At 32.8% G+C, this 22,043-nt stretch overlaps 1 protein-coding gene across 3 annotated transcripts; it reads right to left on the minus strand.

Moving 5' to 3' along the window:
• Window positions 1-3,818: 3,818 nt before the first annotated feature.
• On the minus strand, window positions 3,819-9,308 carry LOC126667860 (casein kinase 1-like protein 3). Of its 3 annotated transcripts, none has more exons than XR_007638302.2 (15): window positions 9,004-9,308; window positions 8,876-8,916; window positions 8,653-8,722; window positions 8,236-8,384; window positions 7,726-7,821; window positions 7,536-7,606; window positions 7,331-7,392; window positions 7,089-7,152; window positions 6,827-6,911; window positions 6,620-6,746; window positions 6,187-6,269; window positions 5,916-5,973; window positions 5,340-5,458; window positions 4,663-5,139; window positions 3,819-4,151 (listed from the first exon to the last, which is right to left on the minus strand). XR_007638302.2 is itself a non-coding variant. In XM_050360972.2 (15 exons), the coding sequence occupies exons 1-14, from the start codon at window positions 9,077-9,079 to the stop codon at window positions 4,960-4,962; spliced, it is 1,281 nt and encodes a 426-aa protein (XP_050216929.1). In that variant the 5' UTR covers window positions 9,080-9,308; the 3' UTR covers window positions 4,233-4,871; window positions 4,952-4,959. The 3 variants fall into 3 exon arrangements, 2 of the variants coding, with proteins under 2 accessions (XP_050216929.1, XP_050216928.1); XM_050360972.2 differs by lacking the exon at window positions 3,819-4,151 and having other exon boundaries at window positions 4,233-4,871; window positions 4,952-5,139; XM_050360971.2 differs by lacking the exon at window positions 3,819-4,151 and having other exon boundaries at window positions 4,233-5,139.
• Window positions 9,309-22,043: the final 12,735 nt, after the last annotated feature.

Raw genomic sequence — 22,043 nt, forward strand, 5'->3', positions numbered from 1 at the left:
AACCCCATCTAGATTTAAAAAACCTAACCTAAACTATCCTACCCCGCCTTAATTTTAAAAACCTAACCTATCCAAGCCCCCCCACTCCCCCCATCTCCATCAATTATCCCCTACATCTATCTTCTCTAGTCATTAGTGTGCATTGATGAATTTAATTCGTAATAAAAATATCAAAATCTTTTTGTACTTTTAAGTAAAAGTCAAATTGATTAGAGTAGAGAATATTTTAAAAAAATGAAGATAGAATTGAATTGAAAACTAATAGATATTAAATTTATGTTTGAATTTTAAAATATCATTCATTTTTACTTATATATATATATATACATACATGATAATATTATTCTTCAGAATAGTATTACTTTTTTAGAAAATTAAATTATAAAAATATAGTTTAGTTTTTTTATTTTTAAATTAAAAATCAAACCATATTGTTAAAAAATTTACAATAAACAAACGGTTTAATATATCTTTTAACTTCTGAACTTGTATGCATTAACCTATCTGACCATTCATCTTTCAGTTTAATTTATATGACGTCTCGACATGTAAATTTTTCTTGTTTAATCTTTAAAAAAGATAAAGAGACATAAATGCACTGATATGGCAACAATGTTGGCTCGGCCGTCACCCAACTCAATACATCACTAAAAATGGGCTAATAATCACTCATGGCACCTCAACTTTAGGGGTACGGGCGCTAAACCCCCTGATGTTTAAAAACGGGCGCTAAACCCCCTGAACTTTGAGGCGGCGCTCACTAAACCCCTTTTGGACGAAATATGACCAAAATACCCCTGGCGCCGTTTTTTGGTCAACTGACTTTTTTTCAAAAAAATAAATAAATAAATAGTGGCGCCACGTCAGCAAACTACCCTAAAAAAATTAAAACACCTAAAATACCCCTAAAACACCCAACCCAATCAAATCAACCCAATGACATCCAACCAAACCACTTTCACCCGAACCGCCACCACAACCGCCGCCGCCGCCGCCACCATAACCACCACCGCCGCCGCCGGGATCTGTTCCTCACTGAGGAACAGATCTGGATCTATTACTCAGTGAGGAACAGATCTTCTGTTCCTCAACTGAGGAACAGATCGTTCCTCAGTGAGGAACAGACCGTCGTCTGTTCCTCAGGAACAGATCCGGCGACGGATCTGTTCTTGAGGAACAGATCCGGAAGATGACCGGAAAATTTTTCCGGTCATCTTCTCGGAAAAATTTTCCGGTGTGGTCCGGTCGGGTGGAGGTGGTCCGGTCGGGTGTTGAGTTAATCTTTTGATTTAGATTGGGTTGATTTATTTTTTTGTCTTTTTCTAAATCAAATTAGGGGTATTTTGGGTGTTTGAAATTTTTAAGGTATTTTACTGACGTGGCAGCTGATGTGACAGTGTCAGATTTTTTTTGAAAAAAAGTCAGTTGACCAAAAAAACGGCGCCAAGGGTATTTTGGTCATATTTCGTCCAAAAGGGGTTTAGTGAGTGCCGCCTCAAAGTTCAGGGGGTTTAGCGCCCGTTTTTAAACATCAGGGGGTTTAGCGCCCGTACCCCTAAAGTTGAGGTGTCATGGGTGATTATTAGCCCTAAAAATGGGTCAAGCGGGTTAAACTGGAAGATAAAAGAGTTTGATGGATGAAAAAGTAAAAGATTAGGGTTAAATGAGTGAAAAAATACAAATTTAAAGGTCAAAAATATATCTTAACCATATAATATGCCAGCTAAAAACATATGTCTACGCGCCTTTTTTGGTTTCTAACGTTTTGTCTAACTAGATAAAAAAAAGAATCAAATAATTATAAAATTAATAAGTTTAGAAATTAAATAGATAAAATTTACAAATTGAGATGTCAAATAGGTTACACTTAAAAATAAAAAGTCGGATGAATTAATGAATACAAATACATAGGTCAAAAAATGAATCACTAATTTTTCTCAGCTTGATGTATTATTTAACTCCTAAACTTTATCCTATACGACCCTTAACTATATTTTCTTCATATGACACATCTAAATTTTTATTGTTTTTGATGATTTAACCCCTCAAGGAATACGTACACTGAAAAATAAAAAGTCGGATGAATTAATGAATACAAATACATGGATCAAAAGATGAATTAAGCCATAAATAAACAAAACTGCCAATTTTTCAGTCGAATTCAATTTTTTCACGCTCCTTATCCCTTATACACTAATTTCTTTCAAGCTTGATATATTATTTAACTCATAATTATCCTATGCGACCCTTAACTATATTTTCCTCATATCACACATCTATTTTTTTTTTTTTTTGATGATATAACCCCTCAATACATGAATGACACGCGCCAAGGAAAGAATACATGTTGATATTTGACCTCTAAAATTATACCATTTTAACATATAACCTCTTTAACTTTTTTTTATTTATTATATAAACTTTTATTCTTTTGTTTATTTAACCTTTCAAAGAATGTAGTAATTTTGAGAAAATATAAATTTGTTCCACACTAGAGAAAAATATTTAACACCTCTTTTTTTCTTTTCCATTTAAATTTTTCATATTAAAGCTCAAATAGATAGACTTAATATAAATTATTTTAAATATTAATTTTTTCAAAAAAAAATTTATCAAACCTGCCAGAACCAGCTCCGTGGCCATAGCTACTTACACGTGCATACTTTATTTATTTTCTTATTGTTTAAAAAAATAGTTACTTAAAAATTAAAAAAAAAGTAATTGCTCAGTTCATTCTTCTTGTAGCACAATATCACCAACATTCTTCCCACTCATATCAAACTTATTCATAACTACACTATATACGATTCCACCAATTCAAAATAATACTAAAAAAATAAACCAAGAACAAGAACATTAACATAAACATCAATATGCAATTATGAAAAATAACATATCCAAAATAAATTAAATTAAACTGTAAACTCCTCCCGCCATTCTCTTCATTACCTAGAAATATTTTTTTCGCCCAATTTCATAGCTTAAACTTCATCAAAAGCCGAAAGGTTCAGAGCGCCAAAATCAAATGGATGTCACTGAGACTGTATCTTCCGAATATTATATAACTTATCAACAATAGTCAGTATCTCGTCATCACATCAAATATTAATTTCCAGATCGCTTAAATCAGTAGATGACTTGCAAAATGTCATAGTTGCATAACTTGCATATACCACAGATTACCAATAATCTGTTAAAAGGAGTCTTCTCATAAATGGAAATGCTCCAAGCCCAAAAAGAACTATCAGCATTGTAATCCTAGAAAATAAAGATTCCGACAAGCTTGAAGGAGTAACATAAAATTCTATTTTTAACTTTAGCAAGAGATTCACTTCAAACCACCGAGGCATCCAGAAATTTGAGAACTTCAAATGCTGCACTGCCTTATAGCGAGCAGTAACTGCTACCATGTCTAGGCTTACTACTATCAAACTAGCTTACTACTATCAAACCGTAAAATACAAACCGAATGCCCGAGGAGACCATAATAGAAGTTTCATAGAGATACATAAGCATTAGCAAGAGCTCAACTGGAGAAACAAACTTGAGTTCTAAAACTCCATTCTTAATCATTTAACTTTCCAGATGATTCTGATTGAAAAAAAGAGCAATATCGCTGCCAAAGTTTTGATAATAAACCTGGAACAGATCGTGCAGCTGGTTGAAGCTAGTGATAACTTCCATCTCAAAACTTATATCTGCTGAATATTTTGTACGTAAATTCCTCAGACGCTAACAAATCATCCAAATAATTTACAGAATATCACATATCACAAGCTCATCCACCGACACCGACATGAGCCGAAGTTGCAATCAGATTAATCGACAAAATCACTTATATATTGCAGCATCATTAGCAAATCTAGCTTCAATGGTGAAGTTTACATCTCATGTTCCTGGCTGTAGCATAGCACAGCTGACTTCTACTTCAGAAGATTCCTAACCAATTCCATACTTTCAACCAGAGATAAATAAGCAACATAATTAAGCGTGCATGCTAAAAGACTTCTGCAGAGTTCTAGGCACACATAAAAGTATCAATTTAAAACCTTGTTCTCCATATTGCATCCTCTAAGATAGCCTTCAAATGCCACCCTCTAGTAGGTCTACTATATTCGATCATCGGACAGTGCTGTAGAAGAAAATGAATCCTGCAAATTACAAAGTATTAACTGACAATAACACATCTATTTATATTAGTTATATGAAATGTGATTAGAATGCTACTGTCATAGTAGTAAAGACAATTTTCCTCATTTTCACAGCAAAACTTCCATAAACTGAGGACAATATAAATATAAATAGTACACCCGTAACACTCCTTAACGGGATCTGAAATGAGAATAGCAGAAAGAAGATAGTACACAACAGATGCCTAGTCCCATTAGGCCACCACCATGACAACAAGATAGTACACCCCAAAGTTATAACCTTATCGAAGCTAACAACAATATTAATAAAAAAAAATCTCGACAAACAAGGTTTGGTGGAGAGAAATTATGTCTCCAGGTGAGAAGTTGAGGAAAGGGGGGGGGAAAAGCTTCACATTACATGAACCATAAATACAGTATTTGTATGAGCCATTCATGACAATTATGTACAGCACAGAGTCTCAACTTTGGGTAGTTAGCATTCCAGACTAACCAATGTGTTTGAATTCACCTTAAGACAAAAAAGTCAGCTGCTTCTGGGAGAGGAATAAAGCACAACGGAGCCCCTTAAATGCATCACTGGAAACTTCTTAACAGATATACAGCTGAAAGCGTGACAACGGTAACTGAAAGTTTTGCTGCCTCCAATAGATGTATCACTAAATTCGTCTGGCATCGATCCATTGCTAAGACATGATGCACAACAGTTTGTCACCCGTACTGTTAAACATGACACAGCATAGCTTCCATAAATATGTATCCCACTTTACCCACTGGTAACACATTGTAAGAAAAATTACCACAGTGATCACTTGGAAGAATGTATTCGTTGCAAGGAAGAAATCCAGCTACTTGAAGGACCAATTCTGCTGCTGGGCCCCTGACTAGGATTTGCAGCTTCATCGGGCAGAACAGGTTTTGGTGCATTTCTTTTTGAGGTACCAGCAAGTGAAAATGAGGTGGAGGGGATGCGCACATCATTTACAACCTACAAAAGAAAATTTCTCAGGTCATTGATTTGTTATGGTCTTTGATAAACTGACTCATAATATGCAAGCAAACCTTCAACGGTAACAAAATTAAAAAGAAAAATGTTTTGAGTATCTATCATTTGGGATTAGTGAAGGATGATACACTTCCCGTTATATTCCTTTTGATGTCCTTGTTTAAGGTTAAAGCAAGACTTACATTGTTATCGACATGCTTATCAGAGCTCAAATTCTTTCCTATTGCTGATTTAAACTGCATGTGTACACCAGGACCAGCAGATCTTATGAGATCAGTAGAATATGGAGCATTATTGCTTCCTGCCATCAAGAATAATTATACAGTTACATTCTAGAACAGTCATCAATAATCAAGCTCTATTTATAGTGGCACTGATAACAAAAATGCCATCTTCACGAATAACCTGTGCATATGCTCCACTGATTTGTACTTATCACCATAAGAATAAACAAAAGAAAATTTCTAGTATATAAGAGTTAAATCTCACGAAAATGTAGAAAATAATACAATCTAGTAAAGTGAGGACACTTTGTGGTCCTTCACTTTCCAGGTTCAGCAATTGAGATACTATCTGAAGTACACAGGCTTGCTTTGAAACATTATCTTACCATACAGCATCAACTTATGGTACCAATACCATAATAAACTAAACTTAAATTTCAAGTAGACTTGTGTCTTGAGTCAACCTAAGAAACTTCTTCCAAACTATGTTTTGAAAGGCGACTCAAATGCACATAGAATTCAAAAGTATCTAACCTTGATGATTCTCCATATCCGCTGACACAATGTGACTGCTGCTTGCTCCAGGAACTGGCTGCAAAATGTGAAAGGTTACCTTGTCATCAGTAATATTAATATCACAAACTCAAATTATGAATGTAATTTATTTACATGATAGCTCATGCACATAAGGAATCAATGATGCAATTTTGGAGTGATAGCAAAAAAAAAAACACTAAGAGAAAGTAGCTGGTGGCAGAGAAAGGAAAATTGAAAAGAACAAAAAAGGTGTGCTAAAGATACTAACAGATATACGAGGTTGATTTCTGTTCTTTTGTGCCTGCTGGTACTTTATAATGGTCCAATCAAACACATAATCAAATTCATATCCTGCCATGGAAAGAAGGAAAACAAATGTTAAAGTAGTGATATTTCCTAGAATATTTAAAAGAAAAGCCAACAATTAATGAGTTTAGTTGGGAAAGGTCGGTCTCTTTTTTTTTCGTCTTCTTGGTACGTTGTACTTGTATGCAATGTTAAAGCATTTAAAAACCAATGCTTGCCAAATTTTACAAACACAGAATGGTTTCATTCCATGGATTATTATCAAATTCATTCCTAGTATAAAAACAGGATGTATCGAGTTGAATCATATCGCCATGGTTCCAAAAAGTGATTAAATAACTTTGTTTGCTTTTGCCAATCTTGTTAAACATCATCTAGAACTAGTAATCAAATACCTTCACGGGCAAACAAATCTCGAAACAGGCGTTTTAAAAATCCATAATCAGGTCGCTGATCAAATGTCAGCGAGTGGCAGTAATGTAGGTATGAAGCAAACTCCACTGGATGAGATTTGCAAAGAACCTGAACAATAAGAAAGCAGTCTTTAGATGTAAGCCCAAAAACTATTCGTTTAAAGCCGTATCCAAATAAAAGAGACTCACCTCAATAGGAGTTGACAATTTCTTTTCACAAATTTTATCATATTTTTGCTTCTTCGTGGCAGCTTTCAAACCCTGCCATGGAAGGCTGCGGTCGTAAAAAAATTAAGTTAGCTCAGAACAAATGATCCACACACTAAAATGCATAAGCTCATGGTTGTCTCAAGCATTTGACTACCCCAGCCCTTAAACATTAAACATGGCTATTCGTAAGTTGTACCTTCAAGTAAATCAAAAGAAATTTACAGCTAAGCTAACAATTTACCTTCCGCGCAGAAAATATAACAATACATATCCAAGTGACTCCAAATCGTCTCTCCGACTTTGCTCTGCAACAAAAGAAACCAAAAGATGAGGTGAGATAAGGGAATGCTGTAATCAGCATGAGAAATATTTACGTTGTAAGTTTACATACAAATGTGTATGGTCCATGAAAAAAATGGTCATACAAAAAGGTAGCTGATTGGACATTTATTAGAAAGAAGAGTGTAGTGTTTCCTTGCTTACCAATTCCAAGGTGAGTGTTGCAACTGGCATAACGTGCAGTTCCCGTCAAGTTTTTGTTCTCCCTGAAAAATAAATATATCACTAAAATCAGTAGTGGATGATATGCTTTGAAATTAAAAACATATATAAAGAATAGAATTATGGTTAACATCATATAAGAAAAAAATTCAATTAAAGTAAATTCATAGCTTAGCTGGAAGATTACCTATAAGGAATATGACGATGAGTTGTGGCGTCACGATATCTTTTTGCAAGGCCAAAATCAATTACGTAGACCTGATATAAATAATAAAAGCATATAAAATTAGCAAGTACTCAACAGCAAAGAGGGCAGAAAAAAGATAATTCAATAACATTTAACTAAGAAAACTAAATTATAATAAAACCGCCATTACCTGATTTGCTTTACGACCAAGACCCATAAGGAAATTATCAGGTTTGATATCCCTATGCAGAAACCCTTTAGAATGCACAAACTCTATCCTTGAAAGCTAAAAGAAGGACAGAAAGAAAAGTTAAGAAAATAAAAACAAAATAAAGGTTCATTTTGCCACCCGAACTTGGCATAAAAGATCAATTAAGACCAAGTTTGTGGCTTTGGAAAAAAGACACCCTGAACTTGGCATTTTGGCTCATTTTACCCCTTCAGCTTCAATTTCTCCAATAATATTCCGAAGCATCATCTCCAATTTGTATATAACGGACCACTCATTTTTTGACAACTCATATGAGAGGATAAAATGAGACAAAAAGCCAAGTTCAGGGTTTTTTTCCTAAAGCCATGAGATTGGCCTTAATTGATCTTTTGTGTCAAGTTCGGGGGCAAACTGAACCTCTGTTAAAAAGCAAAAACTAAGCAGGATCTTAACAGTGAATCAAAGGTGTACAAAGCCATGCTTCCTTACCTTTTGTTCAGCTAACATTAACACTGTCTTTAACGAGAATTTCCTCCCACAATACACAAATAAATCTTCAAGACTAGGTCCAAGCAAATCAAGAACTAGTACGTTGTCCTCGCCATCGCCACCGGACCATTTTATGTTAGGAATACCACCTAAGTAGTAGAAATAACAGTAAGCATATCAATTACTTAAATTCAATTCATTAAGGTAGAAACAGTGAAATCAAAAGCAAATGACCAGCAAGCAGTTACTATTAGGTAGGACGGACACTTCATCCAATCACTATGTCCTGTTTCGGAAAAGTTTCGGACTCGAAAGTTATTTTTTTACATATGAAACTTAAAATAACACTGTCTGGCCATATCCGTGTCCGTGCTACTTAGGTTACTAATAAGTAGCAAAGGTGCTAATAGTACTTACTGCCTCCTTGAAGAAGATTATACAATTTAGCTTCGTAGAGCAATTGCGGATGCTTTGTTTTACTGTTCTCCTGCAAATATTAATCAAATAATTACAAAAGTTAAAATTCACCTAAAATAAGTTCAGCTCTAGCTAAAACCAGCTCACAAGTATCGCATTAGCTTTAAAACACGATCAGATCATAATCAAAAATTAAGTAAAACACAATTAAATAAAAACTCACGATCTTAACAGCAACGATTTCAAAAGTATCGATATGAGTAGCTGCAAACAAAAATACACAAAAAAACAGTTATAAAAACACAAATTTAAACCGAATTTAAACAGTCAACAAAATTAAATTAAACTAACCTAGAAAGATTTCACCGAAGGAACCACTGCCGATCTTACGGCCGAGCTTATATTTTCCACCGACGATCCGTTCCATGAGAAGTTAATCCACTAAATCGAATCTAAAAACCATAAAAATAATCAAAACGAACAGAGATTTGATATGATCTGGAAGTAGAAATCGGAGAGAAGACGACTGAGGAGGGTAATTTTGGAATTCTGTGAAGAATTGAAGGCGGAAATAGAGGAGAAGGAGCAGTTTTGTATAATAGTACAGAAGAGCAGACACACAGAAAGAGAATGGTTTGACAGACGTGGCTGTGAATTTATTTGCGAGGATAAAAGTGGGAAATCATTTATATAGGGGTGTTTTTGGTATTTGGGGTAGGTAAGGTAGAGTTCTATTGACCTGTTGACTCTTTACAAATATTTTTAGCAAGTTGAGTGTGTTTGCTACTAATTTTTTCCGTGTTTTGGCCTAATACATATGAATCATTAAATTTAGGGAAAATTTTCACTGACGTTCCTAAACTTTTTTCTTTATATCTTAATTGTGGAGGCGTGTGCACGAATCCTGGATATCTTTAAAACCGAACCGAAAACCGGACCGAAATATATCCCTTAACCATTAACTTTCTCCAAACCGAACTGTACCAAAATTTTATTGGTACAGTTCTGGATCTTTTATAAATAACCATACCGAAAACCGAACATAACCGTACCGAACCGAAGTATCAAACTTATACCTGAGAACCAAAATTATATATATATATATATATATATATATTATTTTTTAATTTGATTATTATATTCGTATTAACTTGAAATTGCTAAACATTAAAATTGTTTTATAAAATTAAATAATTTATATTAAAAATATTAGTCTATATATATAGAAATTATCAATTTACATAAAGACAAAATAACTTATATATTTCAATAAAAATTATATGAATTTGTCAAATATTTAATAATTATTAAAAGTATTTATAAAAGATTGACATGAACAACATTATTTTCTATCATTGACCAAATTACATAATTTTAACAAAAATGATATAGTTTTAGATTTGAGAATAAATAAAAGTATCCTTATCAAATAATCAAAAATTTAATATTAAATAATCAATAATATACATATTGTGTCTCTTTATTTTATTGATGATTATTTATTTATGATAGTTGAAAATATAAAAAAATTGAATGAATGAGTATCTAATTAATTTTAAAAGTCAAAATAATATATTATAATATAGTAGAGATCATATTTTAAATAAAACAATATCTGTGGTTATAGTGATATCCTATCGAATCGTACTGAACCATTAGGACCGAAATCCCGTACCAAACCGTACCGAAAAATAAAATCACTGAACCGAACCGAACCGATTATTGGTATGGATCTGAAAATCCAATTTTTTATATGTCCGATTTTTAGTTTGGTTCCGGAGATTTATCAATTTCCGGATTTCTCCAAACCGTGCTCACCCCCTACTTAATTGTACCCAAATATTTTTTATTGTAGTGATGAACCAAAAAATGCTTATGATTAGAACTTACAATTTTTGACACGATACAATTGAATGATGCAAAACGACATAAAATTAAATGAATCCATCTATTTATGAGACGATTAATTTGTGTTTAAATGGATTGGACACTATAATTCGTTTAAATAAATTTAAACAATTTCAATTAAATAAAATAAATTTTTTGATTGTATTTATATTTTATATTATATGTAATTATAATTTTATTTATTTTGATAGGTGATAATAATTATATTGAGAAAATAACAAGAAAACAAGAAAAAAGGCTTCATATTTCATCAAATACAAAAAAACGTATAGACTTTACATTTGTACCACTACTTTATCTTTAATACCAAGATTCTCTATTTGTTTTCATCCAACACCATCTTACTCTTAAGCTTACACGTGTCCCACCTTATTTCTTTAACTGCACCATCGCGTTATCTTATTCCTTTATTATTTTCCCTTGTCTATATTAACAATTCTTTACTTTTTATTTCTCAAAAATAATTGGGCTTTTTTATTTTAACTGAGCAACGGCAATAATTACATTAGCTGCTCATGGTTTGGTTTCTTCTTCACAATTAGCCCTAATTGTTGTTTTGTTTTGCACCATGTTTTTAGGACAATCAATTAAATAATACATGTTATGATGTACGTTTTGCCCCTGATTTCATTTTTATTTAATTTTTATATTTTGCGGTGTATTAAATATTAAGAGTTAAATGTACATAAAATTATAATCTATTTAATATATTTTTTAATTCATAATATTTAGATTTTAATAATTTTATTTTCTTTATATAATCTCCACTAACGATTAAAATTTAATTAATCAATGCTAATATAAATGTCATAACTGATATTATAGGTGTGCATGGTTCGAGAAAATATAGGAACTGATAAATTTCAAGAATCATACCAAATATTAGTAATTTTTAAAATGAGATTTTCAAAACAGTATCATAAATCAATTCGGTTTGGCTTGACGATACATATCTGATACATTATACATATTCGATACACCTCCGATATATAATTGATACATATTAGATACATATTTGATACATTTCAAATACATTCTGTATTTTTATCGATTTAATTGAATCAACCGACTAATTCCATCAATGAATTAATTTCTCTTTTTCAAAATTTTGTCGAGAAAGTGATTAAATGTAGTAAAATTGAAGTTTAATTAACCAAATTAATTATTATTTTTTATTTTTATCAATTTAATTGAATCAATCGACTAATTTAATCGGTTTGTTTTTATTTTTATACATCTCGAATATACAATTTATACATGATAGATACATTTTTTATTGTACTTTATAGATACATCGCTAATACATAAGTTATACATGATTGATACATTTCGATACATCTCAGATATATTAGATGATTATTGATTTATTATTTAAAAAATAGTTAAACAACTCGTAGGTATTTTAAAATTTACTTAATAGATACATCGTTACTATATAATTTATACATGATAGATACATTTTTAGATATACTTAATAGATACATAATTTATGTATGATAGGTACATTTTATTTTTTGATGTATATCAAAAATGTACATTTGTCATTGAGATATTTTTTTAAGCGTATTTGATTGACATAAAATTGATACACCATTGATACATCTTTTTTAATACAGAAAATGTACTAAATACATATTTGATACATGTCTGGGATGTTTTATTAAATATTTTTAAGTTATATATAATATGTATTAAAGATATATATTTGTTATTTAACATTATTTAATACATTTGTAATACATATTCGATACATCTCTAATTGATATTTGATAAATACATCTCTGATACATAATTTATACATAATATATATTACTTATGCATCAGAACCGTGTTCGGCATGTATCAATAATATATCCGTAATTCATAAAATTAATTTTTTAAAAATTGTATTATTTGTATATTTGTATATTTTTATATTTTTAAAATTTAATATATTAATATTTTTAAAGTTAAGATTAATATTAATTTTACTTTTCCAATGCGTTAATATTACTTTGAATAATTTTGTGGATTTTTTTATATTTGTAAATATACAGAAATAATAAAATACGATATATAATCAATATATATTTAAAAAAATAAAAATAAATTACTATCAATTTTATTTTTTTTGGAGAATGTATCAATGTTATCTCAAATATGTATCGGAGATGTATCAGATTATATTACAAAACTGTGTCTATAATTTGTTGATGCTTGCGTGTTATTGGCTGACGCGCTGACGCGCTCTGACACACAAATCACATGTGCTAGCTGTTTTTATTCCTTTTTATTAAGATAGTGTCATGCTTGCCATGTGTCACCTATTTAATGGAATGGTATTTGTTGTAAACTTTTGTGCTTTTTTTGTAGGAATGATAAATAATGGAGTTAAATGACATTATATGAAATGTTGAGCCCTTTTTGTGGTATTTTTGTGATATTCTCAATTATATTTGTATTATATTACATAATTTACATATAATTGAAATAATGAAATGAATTTAAACTTATCATTTTAAATAAATTGATCCTTTGACATGTTTGGTTACTGCCTTACGGTGCTAACAACTTTAACCGACCTTTTGCAAATTTATAGCTATTAAAATTTGCAAATTTGTGCTAATTTGATATCTTTGTTATCAGTCTATCCAATTTTTATAATTGATTTAATTGTTTCAACATTTTTATCTTGGTATAATATCTATTTGCCTTATTTTATTTTTCTGATCATTTTTTACTTCAGATTTGCTTCTTTTTGGTTCAATCATAAAAAAATTAGAATTATATTTTGATATTGTTCTTGATTTTATTAAAAGTATTTAAATTTTAAAAAATGAGTTTTGCTAATTAAGAAAATAGTATATTCAACTGAAAATTTGAACAATCAAATTAATTAAAAAAATTAGATAGAATTACAACAAAATTATCAAATTAGGATAAAATTATAAACTTAAATTTTTTTGATTAAATTTGCAAAATATCAAAATATTTGCCTTTTTGCACTACTAAGTCTTTAGTTAAACTTGTTTATATGCATCATGTCATGTAAATCGTAAAATAAATGTGTTGTATTTGAGCTTTTATATATATAACCTCATTAATAACCGTGTCAAGTTCGTATTTAGCTTATCGCATTTTATGTCTAAACATAAATGACGCGGTTATAATTTGGAGATATGAATTGCGAGGTCTAATATAAACCTAATCGGCAAGGCCATAACTTGATAGATAATTTGGTAAACATATGTGCAGCAAATAGTACCCGAAAAAAATTAAAAGTTTATCTCGTTTAAATTTAGGAATTCAAATAAAAATTGAAGTACCTATAAAAATACAAATGTCGAGTGAATAAAAGTAAAAATAATTAATTTCATTTATTATTTAATTAAGTAAAAAAAATATTGATAAAATTTGAAATGATAAAATGGAAATAATTATAAATGAGAATGAATGATTTTGATATTTGTTCATTCATCTTTCTACAAGTATTTAGTTAAACATAAATAATAAAAAGTAAATTAGTTTTTCAATATTTAGGAACCAAGTATAGTCCCAACATATATAATAGAAACGTGATTAGCTGGTGGGGCGGGTGGTTAGTGAACCCACATGATATTTTGGTTGGTACAAAATAATGAGGGCGCCTAGAGCATGGTGACCACGAGTTGTGCCATGGAGCCAAAAGCGGGTCACCTACAGCAAGCAATACCTAATTATTTTTCTGTAGTAAAGCAATGCCTAATTTGAGTGCTCTACCAAATATCAGACATGTACGATTGTTTCCGTTTGGTCGGTTATATTTGCATAAATTCCCCCTTTCTGCCTCGGCTCTTGCATGATTTGTATGTTGGTCGTCGAAGTTGAGCATTCCGGTGGTTCGGTTAAAACCGAATTGAAATCTTCAAAATCAATTAACCGATCCATCAAATGCTTAAAAGCAAACCGACTGAATATAATATTCTAATCGAAATTTAACCGAATGAAAAATTAAAACCAAACTGAACCGAATAAGTTGGTAAGTTGATCGGCTAGGTTAAAACTGAAACAATACAAAGTAAAATTTTAATTTATTCAGTCGGTTCGGTTAATTCGGATATTCTAAATATCAAATCTAACCGATTACTAAAAAAAAAAAAAATTAGTATCAAAACTGAACGGACCAAACCCATATTTTTTGATCGAACCAATTTGATCGAAAGTCATTGATTTGGCGTGAAATCCTTCGGCAAGCAAGGCTCGAAGTTGGCGCAAACAATTGCCAGCGAATTTTAATAACGAATTGGTCATCAATTTGGCGCAAAGCGAAGCGCCAAATTGTAGTGTCCCTTTGAAATCCCAAATGCTATCTTAGAGGGGGGGGGGGGGGGGGGGTGAATAAGGTATTTTAAAATTTAAAAGGTGATTAGTGTTTAGTTTAGAGTTTGAGAGGTAGAGATTCATGATTTTTTTGAATTGCATGTTAAGGATCTATGGTCCAAATATGAATTTTTGAAGTCTTTTCGGATTGCTTGTAAAAAAAAAAAATTTGTTTTTTTTAAGATCCATGGACCTTTAAATATTGGAGTTTTTCTTCAATATTATATTGTTTGTTCTTTTTGTTGTTTATTTTAGTATTTTGTTTTATGTTGGTAAATTTCTATCTTTTAGATATTCTTGAAGAACATGGTTGCAAAGGTTGAAACCTCAAGCGGTTTCTCAGCATTATCGATCAAGTTAAGACACTCCCCGGAACTTAGTGTCACGACCCAAAATATTGAGCCGCGACCGGCGCTAGGGAATGGGAGTGGTAGCTCCAAAACCCGTAGCAAGCCTGAAAATACATACTAATTTTTCGCAAATCAACTTATATCTCATATATAATAATAATATCAAAATATACATGACCCCTGTTTGAAATACATATCAGAGTTAAAGCGCTTCACAAATAGAGTCTGACTATTCTAAACTACTGCGGACTTGCTAGAATGAGAACTTAGTCTCATGACTCGTACTACTTCCGAGAATTAAAACTTCGGAAGCTTCAATCTCCATGTCGTACCTAACTTAACCTGTAAAAATTGGAGTGACAACGGGGTCAGTATAAAACTGAGTGAATACATTTAATTACAAGCAATATTACATAAAGAGTGAAAACGTTTGAAAACCTCTTTATATAGAAAGTATTATTTTTGGATCATAATTCATATGATCTTACTTCATATATTCACTCATACCTTTATAGGTCAGGTACGTATCATAAACTAAGCGGTTATGTTATAGACGTACTTGATATACTTGCCTCATTCTTATGTCTTATGTACGTTTATACTACGTGTATACTTGACATGTTTTCTTTACTGTTATAGTTTTGATTATCTTTATTCTTCTCATTAAGTTTCTCTGATTTTATCCTTCTGACATCGATAGCAAAGCCAACCGATGTAATCACTTCTCTGACATCGATAGCAAAGCCAACCGATGTGATCACTTCTCTGACATCGATAGCAAAGCCAACCGATGTGTTTTTAATCATCTGACATCGATAGCAAAGCCAACCGATGTGTTTTTAATCATCTGACATCGATAGCAAAGCCAACCGATGTGTTTCACATATCTGACATCGATAGCAAAGCCAACCGATGTGTCTGATATCATATCTTAATTATTACTCTTATCTCATATTGATTCTCGATATATTACGCTTGATTTTATCTTCATATGAATCCCGAGGACTATTATCGAGAATGGATAAGATACAGGTCTCGGGATTCCTCTACCGAGATCAACCTTGTATCTTAGTTCTTATATTTGGTTGTACCATCGTACAAATTCTCGTTTTACGCTTATTATATAATTCTATTTTCCGTTCTGTTGTATTGATCCTTTATGGACCATGACATGCACATTCCAATCTACAATCATACATCTATAACACACGCACGTATGGTTATTCGTTATAATTAAAAGTACGTATGGGGACGTACTATGTTTCTTTATAACATATGAATAATAGTACATATAGGAATGTACTATACTTTCCTCGTACATATTTGGTTCGATACTTGTATATTGCTTAACCCCTTTCCCAGTATTTTAAACATATATGTTCTTTTCATATATTTATGTTATTCTTAAAATAACGCAGTACTGAAAGTAATCGTTTTCAAAACATACATACATGTACTTTTTCAAACATATATTAAACATATAAGTATTCATATAGTCGTCCGCATATGAAAATACGCGACTTTATGAATATTAACGAGTAATTAAAATGTACTCACAGTGACTGCTATCCAATACCGCAATGCTACCAATCTATCACGCAGGTTCTATGTATTGTCCTATCTTGTAGCTATTCCAGCTCGTCGGCCTGGTAGCTCGTCGGTACCTCCATTACTTATCCAAATTACCTGTACGTTTAATTCATAAACGTAAACTTAGTACCGAAATCCTAAGTTGTAAACTTAGGTTATCACGATCTTATTCTAAATACGTCTTTTAACTTTGATCGTGTTCTAATACTTAGTCGAGATACTTATTATATCTCTTAATCGTAGTCATATACGTATGATACTTCCAATCTTTAGGGTTTAGTTTCATTCCGATGAAGTTTCCAGTAGTTTTCAGGACAATGCGCAGGTGCTGCCTGCACACTGACACTGTTTAGTAAAACGACGATCTCTCCCAATTGAACCGTTGGATCGAGATGAAATTTGACAGAGGCGTTCCTAAGAGGCAAATCTATAAACTGACCGTTGGGATTTTGAATCTGGCAAGTTTTGAATAGTGTGCGAACGCACACAGTAGGTGTGCGAACGCACACCCTAGCTTTTAAGGAGTGTGCGAACGCACACTCAATGTGTGCGAACGCACACCCTTAACAGCCCCCGGAAAGTCGTTTTCCGGGGCTTTTCAGCCATCCCGACGTGCTATACATTCAACTATACAAAACCCGCATCTCGGTTTTCATTAAAACGCTATAATAACTTCAAAAACGTCGAATTCAATCCTAAAACTCAATTCCATCAAAACAGCCAATAAAATCCTATTTTTGTACCAATTCTCGAGATATTTACCTTGATTTGATGCTCGGGATTGATAGAGGATTCGATTCTGAAGAAATCGCCGCGAAAATCATTCGATTCGGACGTCGAACGGCGAAACGGCGACGAAACGATCGTATTCGGCGATGTCTCTCAATTTCTCTCGAACTCTCTGATCTTCTTCTTTCAATTTCCTTTTCTTATATTTCTTGGCTAAAATACCACTTTGATCCTTGTTCTTTTTGTTTACTATCATTTATCCTTTAAACATTTCTTTCGTACGATTTAGTCCATAACTAAATCGATAAACTCTTAAATTATTACTGTTACGTATTATTTATATCCGATAAATAATACGAAGCTCGATATTAACACTTTCCCGTCAAAATTCAATATTTCCATTTCCGACACAAAGTGGCTAAATTACCACTTTGGTCCCTGTACTCTATTATGGGCTTTACTTGACATTTTTCCTTTTAATTCCAATTCTAATTTTAGAATTGAAATATAACCGTAATTTCCTCATAATTAATTTCCTGAAACCGACCTACTAAAATTTATTTATCTAAATTTTATCTGAAAACTTTCTGATAACGCCAGCCTGGCGAATCCAAACTGGACAAGTTTTCCAATTAGCTAATAAATTATTTTGGGGTATTACATTCTTCCCCCCTTATAAAAATTCGTCCTCGAATTTTCATATACCTTCCTTAAATACCTTGTTTAATCGTATTCTTATAAATTGCTATAATGGTTTACCTTTTTGTTCTTCCTCGATGGTGAGTTCAGTTGTACTCACATATATACTTTATCATTAGGGACGATAATTTTCGTCACCAGCCTCCCTCGTTTAGACAATCCATTACTCTTCTTTATTTGGTCGTTGTCACGGCTTGATCTTGTTTTCCACTTATTATATATAAGTTCCTTCTTTTACTACTTAGTACTGGATTTATATTTAGTATGAATCAATTCTCTTTCGTCGACCATTTACGATAATATCTCATTTATATTCCTTAACAAGTCCTTGTTCATAACCTATCATTTTTTTTCCTTCCACACTTCCGCTGCGATACTCTGATTAATCATTCACTAACTGTTGACTTTGCAGTTAGGTTCATACGGTCTCTTATTTATTACTATTCCTCGTTGACAGTATCTCGATATACTTATCAAGTAACTTCTTATGCTAACAATCCTTAACCTTTTTACTACTGCTTGATTCATAATCACTATGAATCAATTCTCTTTATTTGATCTTTTTGAACAAGGTTTGTTTGTTTGTAGGATTCATATCCCCTGACGTAATTAACTTCTATGTTTGATTTCCTCGTCCTAGAGGTAAACATGCTTCGAGTTTAAATGTGGTCGCTATCACTTTACATGTTTGTAAAGTAGCGTTGTTGTTCTTGTATTTAATATATAAGGCCGCCTTAGAGATTTGCAATTCAAATCTCGATACGTTGCGATTCGAATTACATTACCCGTCGTTCTATATACTTGTCGTGTTACATACGCTTGTTTTCATATAGGCCTAACAAGGTGATCAGTCTTGTTCTATGCCTCTATGTACAGAGTCACTGTCAAAGCTTACTTACGTTAAAAACTCATCCATTTTAAATCACGATACTTTTCATTTCACAACTCATGTCATAATTGTGCGCCGGTGTGATGACTTCTCTCATCACAAGAGTTGCAATGACACTCCTCTTTTTCATTTTCAGACATACACAATGTATATGATGCATGTCCTATTAGTGAATGCAATATGGATGTAGTGATGCAATTCTATTCATGTCAATGCGATGTTTTTATGATTCGTGTCCGGGCACAATTATGTCTTTTCAAAACTTCTCATTTCAATCAAATACTTTTCTTTTCATAAAACGGGTTTTACGTAAGTTTCTTTGACATCAGACTCTGTATTACTACTTGTTCTTATCGTTTATCGTACTATCATTCGTAATCTACATACATCTTTTGCACACGAAAAGATGTAGTTCTACTCGTCTGCTTTCGACGTCGTTCGAAAAGTACGTCCTAAGTGTTCGTGTTTACACTAGACTAACACAAAAGATTCGATCACTATTGAGCTTCTAGCGATCAATCTTCGCGATGTTTGCTTCTTCTATATGGTTTATCTGGTTGTATCTAACCAAAAACCATCACGACATACTATGTCTCTTCGGAGACGGGTGATTCTTGTTATTCGTGGTATTCTCCTTCATAAAATGTGGGTACTGCCTCACGTAATAATCTCACTGCTCACATCGTAAGCATATGTCCGTCCCAGTTTAACAGTTACTTATGTGCCTTTTACCGCATTGCGGCATATGGGTTTTGCAAAACTAGAACTCCCTTACTCCGATTGCAACTAATAGTCCTAGCTATGAAGGCTACTTTCCCTTGTCTACCTCTCTTAAGAATTTGGCCCCGTCGCCTTTCGAGTTCTTTACGTGTTCATCCAAACTTGTAGCATTCATAATTCGTATGTTCACCTCTTATTTGGCCCTTGTCAAAATGGACTAGTGCATTTTCCAATTGTCTAACACTATTGACAAGCTGAATAACTTCTCTATCAGTCTGAGTTAATCTTTCCATAAATTGTACTCCTAATCCTTTCATGATTCCTGTATAGATTCACACTTAATCTATCATTAAGTCTTGAGCGAATCCACTTAATCGATTAAACTCGATAACCTATCTTTGGACTGGTTTGTCTCCTCGAATTAACGACATTAGCTTTCTTGCTTGTCCTTACTCAAAGCAAATAGTAAAAAGAATTACCTAAATCGGGTCACTAACTCCATCCATACTGTTTGACCCTTTATCGGTCCAATTACTTGTCGAAACTAATCTTTGATTGAAGCTTTCATCAATACCTCTATTGATTTTACCGTTTATCCTTCGTCCACTTGAAATCTACGAGCAATTAGCTCTACTCCGTCTAGAAAATCTAATAGATCGTCCCATCCACCAAACTCCTTTAATCTTAACTTTATTTATGCCAATGTCAAATCTCTATCTTGTGTCTTGCCCTTTCATATTGATACTGTCCTTGTATTACTATCTTATTATTAGCATACAACTCAGCATATCAGTTACTTCTGCGGCCAGTCGATTGACATCGACATTAGGTGGTTGCGGCACTCCTAGTGCCTGCACGTTCCTGACTAGGCCTACTCCAGGTTCCTTTTGATCTCTGCCCCGTCCACGGCCCCTACCTGCCGATTGGGCCGGGTCATATTCGCCCGTATCACCTCTGGCCTCCCCGCGGGTCTCGTTTACGAGTTGTGCGACTGCACGCGCTTGTATAGTTCTTTGCTCATCCATTCTATTCGTATAGAACTCTCGATATGTCCCTTAAAACATAACATAAACAAACCATCACAAACAATTTCCTTTTGGCCTAACTTGGCCATATCACAAACTTGATAACTTATTCCGCTCTTTGTAGATTTAGCAGAACATCAAGAACATATAGTCATACGTATATGTTTCATTCCTATGCTACGGACGTCTATGAACATTCTATGTCGATCAAATCCAAAGAAAATCAATATTCCCTAGATTTTCCTCGATGACGTCGCGTATTTTAAGTCTTGCGAGCATTCCGCTCACTGTAGACTTAGCAAAATTAAGCAGCATCTAATCAATAAGCGCAAGTTCTATTCATAACAACCAATCACAAACACACATTTCCTATATCGTATATATTATCACAGGCGTACATACCTGTGAGCATATCACTCTCCTGAGTGATCGCGTTTTGCAGCGCGTCGCATATCTCATCAATCATATAATATCCAATCAATTCAAAACCATTACGATTCATAACGTTATTCTTATATAATATGAGTCTCGAGAGTATACAACTCTTCGCAGACTATAGATACTCGAAAGCGTATTGCTTACTCGAGTAAACACAAAACATAATTTGTGCTCATGCACACTCCTAACTCGACTCCTAATAGCACATATAAGGAAGGACGTTTTAATAAGACGTTTGAAAAATTGATGAAATCGACGATAACGTTCAAAAGACATGACTAGAAATTCCTATAATCCGCAGTAGTGCCTAGGTACTGACCGACTCTTACCTAAACTCCAATCACAAAAGAACAATAGCCTAGGAATACTAAACCATTGCTCTGATACCAACATTGTCACGACCCAAAATATTGAGCCGCGACCGGCGCTAGGGAATGGGAGTGGTAGCTCCAAAACCCGTAGCAAGCCTGAAAATACATACTAATTTTTCGCAAATCAACTTATATCTCATATATAATAATAATATCAAAATATACATGACCCCTGTTTGAAATACATATCAGAGTTAAAGCGCTTCACAAATAGAGTCTGACTATTCTAAACTACTGCGGACTTGCTAGAATGAGAACTTAGTCTCATGACTCGTACTACTTCCGAGAATTAAAACTTCGGAAGCTTCAATCTCCATGTCGTACCTAACTTAAC

The sequence above is a fragment of the Mercurialis annua genome, linkage group LG2, assembly GCF_937616625.2.
Source record: "Mercurialis annua linkage group LG2, ddMerAnnu1.2, whole genome shotgun sequence".
Taxonomy (NCBI): domain Eukaryota; kingdom Viridiplantae; phylum Streptophyta; class Magnoliopsida; order Malpighiales; family Euphorbiaceae; genus Mercurialis; species Mercurialis annua.